At 39.4% G+C, this 10142-nt stretch overlaps 1 protein-coding gene across 4 annotated transcripts in view; it reads right to left on the reverse strand.

Annotated features, from left to right (window-relative positions):
• TMEM144 (transmembrane protein 144) overlaps positions 1–9791 on the reverse strand; it is a 51385-nt gene extending 41594 nt beyond the window's left edge. For 2 of the 4 annotated variants that reach the window (XR_007519930.1, XM_049906108.1), the window contains exons 1-5: positions 9271–9789; positions 5914–6085; positions 3813–3935; positions 2021–2120; positions 143–223 (exon numbers count right to left, since the gene is read on the reverse strand). Coding sequence is in view for 3 of the 4 variants with exons in the window: in XM_049906108.1 (XP_049762065.1) it covers positions 143–223; positions 2021–2120; positions 3813–3935; positions 5914–6022 (413 nt within the window). In the remaining variant the exon portion in view is untranslated. Of the gene's footprint in view, positions 1–142; positions 224–2020; positions 2121–3812; positions 3936–5913; positions 6086–9270 lie in introns of all 4 variants that reach the window. The other 2 variants (XM_049906110.1, XM_049906109.1) reach the window with 2 other exon arrangements.
• Between the last annotated feature and the right edge of the window lie 351 nt (positions 9792–10142).

The raw sequence follows: 10142 nt of genomic DNA on the forward strand, positions 1-10142 counted from the left end.
ATGTAGTAAGGTGTACATAAGTTTATATGTGAGAGACTGACTTGATTTGTAAACATTCACTTAGAGCACAATAAAAATTATATAAAAAACAGTATTCTAAATGTTTGGGAGAAGAATTAACTCGCTAGAAACGGCTGTCTACCTTATTATTGATAGTCCAGCTCCAATGTAATTCAGGAGCGGTTTTGATACTTCTTGTGCATCCATTCCAAACCAGCCAAACCTAGAAATGTCAGAAAGCTACATTAAGTTAGATATTCTTGAAAATGTGCTAATTCATAATGTTTAAGTGTGTGGATTCAGGGCCAGATTCCTAGGTTCAAATCCTAGTTCCCTCACTTAATAACTGTGACTTTGGATAAGTTACTTACCTTTACTGTGCCTCAATTTTCCTTATTTAAGATGGCGGAAATAACTATACCTAACTCTTTGGTTTGTTATGTAGATTAAATCAGTTAATATATGTGTAAAAGTACTTGCAGAGTCCCTTTCTTATTAAGACCAAAGAAAGAGGAAGAAAAACAGATCAAGTAGCTAATTTGAATGCTAATTAAGTGGGTGTGATTTTGTGTAGTATTTGAAATAGACTTTTAAATAACTTTTTGGTTAAGAATCCCTACTCTTTGACATCACCCCAAATCCTTTTTTTTCCATGCCTTGACATTATAGCGATTGTTACCAACAGTCACCGAGACTAGGATCCAGAAAAAAAGAAGGCAAGAAGAAAAAGAAACGAAAACAGCATTGGTGAAAAGCAGAGCGGGGAGTAGGGAGAGAAAGGACAGGACAGATGTATCCGAGGCCAATTTGTTTTGTTGTTATTGAAATTGTTGTAATTCTTTAGGTAAGGAGGGGAACAAAAGGTTAGGTAAGAGTGACATCCTCTATTCTACAAATTTTCTCAAACTCAACTTGAGTGTTAATCTGAATGCTGACTCAGGGCACCAGCATCCTCTGGTACAGGGCCTTCCAATAGAACTTTCTGTGAGATGGGACTGTTTTATATTTGTGCTGTCAAATAAGGTAGCCTCTAGCCAATGTGGTTATTGAGCACTTGAAATGTGGCTAGTGCGTCTGAGGAATTCAGTGCTTAATTTTATTAAAATTTAATACATTTAAATTTAAATAGTTTTACATGTGGCTAGTGGTTACCATATTGGATAGCACAGCTCTATAGCAAAGGTTGGCAAACTTTTTCTTACAGGGCCAGAAGGTAAATATTTTAGGCTGTATGGGTTTCATGCAAATATTCAATTGAATTCTGGGGTGGTTTACAAAATTGTTACAAGGCCCAGTGGAACAAAAGGAAGAAGAAGGCATCACCCAAAGGTCTGGTGCCCACACTGCAGTGAGCATTGTGGGAACAACTGCCTGTGTCCTGAGCTACCACTGCTGCTGAAACTCCTGAAGCCCCCACCAAAATACAATGGCTTCTCCCACCTTTTAATCTTATATGCAGTATGTAACCTTATAGAAAATATGTAAACACATGGGCTGTGTTTCAATAAAACTTTATTTATAAAAATGGCTGGGAGACCAGATTTAGCCCAGTGGGCTGTAGGTGGCTGACCAAGTTCTAGAGGGAAAAGTATGTGCTTTAGAACTAGAAGATTTGGGTTTGAATCTTGGCTTATTAGCTCTGTGACCTGCAGCATATTTTCAACCTCTTTTTGAATCAGCTTTCTTATCAGTAAGATAGTATTACCACATATATTTTTGCAAATGAGATGAGAATGATGTATACAACATGTCCAGCAAATTGTTGCACAATAGAAAGGGAAAATAAACATTGGTTCCCTTTCTCCCTCCCTACTTCTGTTCCCTAAACATTCTTTACTATATTTTGATCAAATATCAAGATAATGTATTTGGAACTTAGGACAAATAATACTTAAAGGTGGCATATTTTGTGTGTATGTCTTACCAGCTGTAATCTCCGTGAGGGAAAGAACCCTAGCACTTGCATTACACAGAGTATGGATGGAGGGAATCTTAGTCAAAACAGTTTGGCTTGTGTTACCTTGAGCTTGCCCAGCCAGTTAGTGCATTAAATGATCCCCAGATTAAGATGCCAAGGCCTAAACCAATGGTTTTGATAATTGGGACAACAGCAATGTTCCCTGTAGACATAATATACAAAAGAAAAGTGTTATTTCCAATACAGAAAAGACATATGTAAATTGATTTAGTTTTTAACCTAAATTCAACTGAGATTAAGCAGATTGGGACAAATTTAATACTTAAAGTGCAGTTCCCCATTTTTAAATAAAAGAAACACATTTCTCTGGCATTAAATTCCTATTTATGATTGTCAAAGGAATGATGCCTAGGGCAAAATCTTTCAAAAAAAATGTCTAATTAGCTCCGTGCTTAACTGCACAGATGCTCTTCATCCCTAACACAGGCTTCTGATGGATTTTCGCAGAAGTCAATGATGAAATTACCAATAAAATCCTTGTAGAATCAAAACAGGCCAGAAGTCTTCAGCCCCAATTTGGTCCCAGATTTTGTTCTTCCATGCCTGCTGATACTTCTTTTGGATTTCTGCATTCATTGCTTGTGCACTTGAGGGTCACTCATGACCAAATCCATGACCCTTTTCACAATTCTCAACCTTTCTGCAGGCCTGTAACCTCAGGCCTCATTCCTGCTATCTCTTCTTGACTTCCAGGGTGTCTTCATCTCGTCTTATTTCTTTCATTAGCTCTTTCTCTGACTGCTCTTCCTCATCATACCTTCTGAATTTAAGTGTCCTCTGAAGATCTATCTTTGAATACATTCCTCCTCTTGCTATATTCTTCTTCGGGTACTTCACCTAATTTCATGATTTCAGCGGTCAATTAGAGGCACAGGTTCCCATTGCCCTAGCCAAAGCCTGGACCTCCTCCGAGGTTTTAGTGCCAAGCTCCAAACTGCAGATAAGAGATCTTCAATAGATGTCCTACACTGCAGGAACTTCAGAAATTTCAAATTCAGGATGTTCCAAGCTGAACTCATCATTTTCCCTCTCAAACATACTCTTTTCCTTATTTTCCTCACACATGTTAATGATACCACCACCCTCCAATCACCTAGAAAGAAACCCTACCTCACCATAATTGGCTCCTCCCTTTCCCCTACTCCCCACATCCAATCAGGTGCCATGACCTGTAGCGTCCACATCTGTAAAGTCTCTCTAATTAGATCCCTTCCACCTGTTAGTCCTGCAGGGTGAGAATAAATACTCTGGTGGACACAAAGGACTGCTGGATGAATGAATGCTTTCTCTGCCTCCCTCTCCCCACTCTACATGATAAACATAGTTAGATATTTTTTTTTCTGCTAACCAGTATTTCTGAAATGATAACATATCAGTGTTTGCCTGCTTTTAGGACAAGTCCTAAAAATGCTATAGTAGAGACTACCTAATTTAATAAATATGTTTTGATAAACATGCTAGACAAAGAAAGGCTAACCCAGTTTAAAAAAAATTACCTAATAAATATGTTTTGATAAACATGCTAGACAAAGAAAGGTTAGACCACTTAAAATAATTTATCAGTTATGCTTGGACAGATACAGAGTAATTGGAACATTTTTACTGTGATGATTTTCTACCAGGCATTTAGAGGGAAATTATTATGAGGAAATACTTAAGAAAAGCACCAAAAATATTTACGGAACACTTGAAAGAAAGACATGTTAATTATTATTATTTTTTTTTATGACTAGGGATTATTCACAATTACTGTTTGTATATTTCCTTCTATTGTGAATGAGTTAGTTTGATTACAGTGTTAAATGACTGAAGAATAAGGTATATCACACATTACCTGTGGCCCAAATGCAACCCCCAAGCATTGCAAAAGGCCAAAATTTAGGGCAACGTAACATCAGATTGGCCACTAAGGCAACCAACCATATTGCCGAACAAAGAACCCACTGGAGAAACATTCCTGGAAATAAAAGAATTTGGTGTCAGTGATCCATACTGATTTGATTAAATCAATGCTTAGGAATATCAATGAGAGACTATTTTAGGAACAGTCACAATTGATGGAATGCCTCTATGTCAGCACTTGGCACATTTCATTCCAACTCTTACAAATAATTTGCAAGGTAGTTATCCCTCACACGGATAGAAAAACAACCTGAGAGAGGTGGAGCCAAATTGTCCAAAGAGCTAGTAGTTTATAGAAGTGAAATTTAAACCCAGGTTGTTTGACTCGAAAGCCAAACGAAACCAAACCTGTTGACATTGAGTTGATTCTGACTCATAGTGACTCAGTGTATATAAAAGAAAACATTATTGTTTTTGTACCTATAAGACAAATTAAGGATTTTTTTTTTTTTTTTTTTTTTTACCAAAGAATGTTGGCAAGACCAAGACGATATTTCCATTTGGGTGCTACACTTAGTGCCATCCCCACCAAAGTCCTGGCATTGAGGACTGCAGAATGGCACAACCGTGATTTCAACCTTTAGGGAGTGTTTTTGCCACCTCTAGGATAAAAATAAAGCTATGTGTGGCCACACGTATACCTCACACAGTTCAAGTTCCACTCCTGTCACGAGGTAGGTGTTATACACCTGGCGGTTAGCCTTCTAGGTCATGGCCACTGTGCTTTCTGTGCTCTGGGTTGCCATTTGCCACTTATCTGAAGATCACCTGGTGACATGAGGTATCTCTGTCTGTACCTTTCTGAGGCCTCTGCACCATCAGGGGTTTAGGGATGGAAGGATTAAGAAAACAAGCAACATTGGAAAAACTCTGCAGCAGTTATAACTCAACATAGCTCTCTGACTCTGTAACTTTGGAAGATTTCTGCCTATTTTTATTCAATCTCACAGTGGAGGAGAGAGGAAAATTGGTGGTTAACCTCTAAGATGAAAAAGTAGGATCATAAAGATGAAATGAAGCCTCATTTTACGAGCTCTTTCTTTTTCAAATGAGAGATTGCAAACAAAAGACCTGATAAGACTTGCCCAGGATCACACAGTTCCTATGAAAGAACTAAAAGCCAGGGCCTCTTCCTCTTAGTATGCTTTTTGTTGTGCTTCTGGTAGTTTCTATTCCTCTCACAACCAGGATTGGGGTGGGGGGGGGCGGCGGGCAGTAAGATCTGTAATCTTATTGTCTGAGGAATATCAAAACATAAGGCACTGGGGAGACAATACAAACAACTGCTGTCAAGTATTACTTCCCAGCAAGTGCCCACCATATCATCTCCACTTCTTGTCCTGGCTTTGACATGGAAGGCAGGTAGCTACAAGTAACCCTTCGTCTCCTTCCCTAAAATTCACATGACACTCAATTCTGCTCTAATGTGACTTCTGCATTCCTAAAAATCGTGCACTGTGCAAAACTGTACAGATGTGGATATGGGAGGGACCTACTAGATGTTTGAGGCGTGTGTGTGTGTGTTTGTGTGTATGCACGTGTACATGCGTGCAAGCATGTGTGTGTGTTTTGTGTGTTCTTACACGCTTTTATTCATTTTGGTTCAGTTTTTTTTATGTGCACCTGTTGTTTTCTTGGGGATAAAATTGCCCATAAGCAAGCACAAAACTGACATTATGTCCAGATTGTTCCCAAATGTATCAGTGATATTGGAAATCCATGTTCTCAAAACAGATGTTGTAGCAGAAGTGACTGTATCTTCCTTCTTTATAAGCCTAACAGATGTGGCTAAACAGTTTTCCTGACGGTATTCATGCTAGCTTTACCATGAAGCACCATGATAAGGGTTACCCTATATTAATTTCTCAGATGAACTGCCATGGGCATTATCAAAAGATTTATTGTAAACTATATTCTTTCGGCACCAGAATGAACAAAATTTACTTTTGTAGCTGTCATTTTAAAGAGACCAAAGCACAGAGCCTCACACTTCAAAATAATTTTAAGTTAACAAAGAAGGAAAAGATAGTTACCATCACCAGTATCATATTTTTTAAGTGGCACAAAGTTTGAGCCAAACAAAAGGATGGCTACAGAAGAGGAGATGAACCCAATGGTTAGGTCTGTTCCATTATTGCTCATGGTTCCAGTAATGGCTGAGAGCAGCCTCTTTCACGTCAGACTTGATGTGCTTTCCAAAAGCTTCTGGAAATAAAAGAAGTAAAAATCAAGCAATTAAAAAGTGGAGAATCTGTGAACAAATTGTGATTCGTATATGATATTTACCGGCCTTTTTAAAAGTATGCTAAGATTCCTTCTTGCAGGTGGAGTTAGGACATCATGAAATCATGCATTACTTTCACCCTTCACGTTCATGCATTCATCTATTCTATCCAAAAATGTTTTTTGATCACCAACCTGCAATTTTTTTTTTTTTAATGTTTGCCTTCAGAGCTTGAAAGCCTAAATAATTCCAAAATTTGGGCACAAGTTTTATTATAAGAAACATCTGGTATAATAAAAAGATTTCTGGACTCAGACTGTCTCAATGGCTTATTATGAGAAACAAATGAAAGAGGATCCTCGAAAAGACTCTCAGAACTATATAGCACCTTCCAGACATAAGTTGTGTTATATTTCGGGTTGTTCTGCTGCTACCTTCTTAGGATCCCCTCGAGGTAAAGGCGCTTTTCTCCATCAGCAGTTCTCTCATGATATGCTAGTTTAATTAGCTCATGAATCCCCGTATCTTTTTGACCTTTGGAAAAGCTGAACAGATAGGAGAAATGCCTCAAGAATCTCGTGAAGCACAAACTCAGCACTGACGCGTTGTAAAATACCGTCAGCCCAGAGTCAAGTGATGCAGCTAGCTGTCTGCCCTGGGCCATCTAGCAGCCACAAGCCAATGTGTATGTATAATTAAATTTTCATTAAAATTAAAAGTAAAGAAAAAATTCAGTTCAGCAGTCATATTAGTCATTATTTTCAAGTGTTCAGGAGCCACGTGTGGCCAGTAGCTACTGTATCGGACACTGCAGATTATAGACATTTTCATCATTGCAGTAAGTTCTATTGAGCAGCACTGCTAGACTTATTGGAAAGATCTGTGAAGAAAAGGGCCAAAACCTCAAACAGCCAAGAGTCAGACATTTGTCACATGATAATGTTTGGAAAAGGCCACTGAACACAATTCAACTTTTTGGTTGTAGCAGTCACATAAGAAAATAACACAGGACAGTCATTTTATCATAGAAGGTAAACAGAATCTTCTCACAATACCACCTTGGGTTCGTATTTTGTATGTTGGCCTTTTGGTTCACTTCAGCATTTAAGCCCTCTGGAATAGAATTTAGGATAATCCAGTCCCCGCTTCCCCCAACTCCAAATTTAATGACATAGTGATAGGTTCTATGGATATTGTTATGGACTGAATCGTGTCCCACAAAAATATGTGTCAACTTGGCTAGGCCATGATTCCCAGTATTGTGTGGTTGTCTACCATTTTGTGGTCTCATGTGATTATCCTACGTGTTATAAATTCTAATCTCTTTGATGTTAATGAGGCAGGATTAGAGGCAATTATGTTAATAAGGCAGGACTCAATCCACAGGATTAGGTTGTATCTTGAGTAAATCTATTTTGAGATAGAAAAGAAATAATCAAGCAGAGAGGAGAGGGACCTCATGCCACCAAGAAAGAAGCAGAGTACATCCTTTGGACCCAGGGTCCCTGCACTGAGAAGCTTCTAGACCAGGGAAAGATTAACGACAAAGACTTCCCCCAGAGCCAACAGAGAGAGAAAGCCTTCCCCTGGAGCTGGTGCCCTGAATTTGGGCTTCTAGCTTCCTAAACTGTGAGAGAATAAATTTCTCTTTGTTAAAGCCATCCACTTGTGGTATTTCTATTATAATAGCACTATATAACTAAGACAGCTATGTACTGAATTAAAAAAAAAATATTGCCATCCAGTCATTCTGACTCATGGAAACCTCATGTGTCAGCATAGAACTCCACTCCTTAGGGTTTTCAGTGGCCGTATTGGAAGTAGATCATCTTCTAACTGCCAACCTTTCGGTTAGTAGCTGGGTGCAAACCATTTGTGCCACCCAGGGACTATACATGTACTGAATAAAATGGACCTGAAAGCACCTTTCCTTGTTTGCCTTCCTTCATGAGGAAACACTTTCCAATGATAAATATTTTAAGGTGTTTCATTTTCCATGTATTAGTCCTTATGTGTGTTCTTTCAGAGAATAATAAATATACAAACAAAAACCAAACCCGTTGCCGTCCAGTTGACTCTGACTCGTAGCAACCCTACAGGACAGGGTAGAACTGCCCCACAGGGTTTCCAAACTACCTACAAAATAACTTATTTAGAATTATTATGAATAATTCAACTCAAAATAGGGATAATTTCACAAATGACCAACAAATTTTACTAAGGGAAATATCTGTTTGAAATTGTGTGTGCCTTCTTTAAAAAAAAAAAAGAAAGAAAGAAAACCAATTGCTGGTAGAAATATTTAGCCGTGGCTGCATGGAGCATTGCTCAAGGGTCTAGAAAAGATAGCCGAGATCAAGCAGGTGGATTTCTGCTAAGACATCGGAGCTGCAGCAGGCCAGAGGCACAGGAGATACCCAGGAAGGATAGCATGAGTCTAAAAAGAGACATGACTAGGTGTCAGCTAAAAAAAAAAAAAATTATTTTTTCCATTTTAATTTAAAACAAGCGATCTAAGCAAAAGCGAAACCTTTATAAACACACTGATAAAAGAATGCTTAACTTCAAAAGTGGCAAATTACTTTTGTGAAAAGAGGGACACACCAAAGAATATTGACAGACAGCCCTAAACCTCTTAAATTTCACCCCAGACTGAAAGAATAATTCGAAGTGCCAGAGTGCATGAACTGCGTTTTGACCACTTAATGACCATCGACCAGTGTCAATTTACTTAAAGTTATTACCTGCAGATAAATGCAGGTCTATTGCATACAGGGAAACCCTGATGGCCTAGTGGTTAAGTGCCACAGCTGCGAACTGAAAGGTTGGCAGTTCGAATCCACCAGGTGCTGCTTGGAAACTATGGAGCAGTTCTACTCTGCCCTGTACAGCCGCTATGAGTTGGAATCGACTCCATGGCACTGGTTTTTTTTTTTTTTTTTTTTGGTTTATTGCATACAGCTCTCATACATTTCAGAGAGCTCATGATCTAATTTCAAAGCATATTGTCAATATTTACTATCTTTAAGAACAGTCTACCTCTTTCTAAATCAATGAAATTTTTGTGGAAAAGATCATTTTATCTAGCATACTTCTTTTTAGAGCAAACCTGTTAACAAGTCTTAAACTACTTTCAAGTAAAACCAAACATTATTTTAATACTTACTTTTAAGTTTCAGCCATTGGTAACTTTTTTCCTCTATAGAATTTTCTTAGTAATTTAAGCTTATCTGCAGATTCTTTATTAGTATTTGGTATGTTCTGGTCACTACTGCTTGTTCTGCTTCAAGCAAGATTTCATTTTTAGCTTCATGTTAATTTATTTCCTCAAATCTCCTGGCAAGCTCTGCCCACTTGAACGTATTTATTCTGGGCCTGGATTTAGCCTTTTCACGATGGACACCGTTTGAACAGCCCTGACCCCCCCGCGGAGCTTCTGGGTCTGCGTCCGAGCGGCTGCACTCACCGGCTGCGGCTGGCGGCCGTCGCTGGGCCTGCGGGGCCCGGCGTGTCCACCCCGAAGCGCCGCGTCGCCCGCACCTGCCTCCTGCCCTCCGCTCCCCGCCGGCCCGCCAGCCTTTACGTCTGGCCGGGACGGTTCCTTAAAGACGGGCGGGAGGAGGGGGCGGGCTTTCTCACCAGTCCGGAAGGTCAGCAGGTTAGGAAACACCTTCCTTCGGCCTCTGTCAGGTGTCCTGCGGGGGTATTGTCACGTGACTCAAACGCAGTCACTCAGCCTTTGTCCATCATCCTGCCACCTAGAAAGACGTTTGTGCATTTTCAGAGAGAATTGTTCGGGGACGCTGAGCATGTCACCCTCTCTAAAGGGCCCTGAGCTGGCTTGTTTTTACTGTTTATGGGCGAAACAAAAGTCTGAGGGATGTCACAGTTGTAAAAGATTATCTAAAGCTGATTTTTTCCACTGATTATTAAGAAATTCATCTGAGCCGCTGATGTCACGAACAACTCTTGTAACTTCACAAATTTTGGTCTGTAATCACTAATCTTTTCTAAATGCACTGAGAGCCCCCTTCAGTG

The sequence above is a fragment of the Elephas maximus genome, chromosome 13 (genome assembly GCF_024166365.1).
Source record: "Elephas maximus indicus isolate mEleMax1 chromosome 13, mEleMax1 primary haplotype, whole genome shotgun sequence".
Classification (NCBI taxonomy): domain Eukaryota; kingdom Metazoa; phylum Chordata; class Mammalia; order Proboscidea; family Elephantidae; genus Elephas; species Elephas maximus.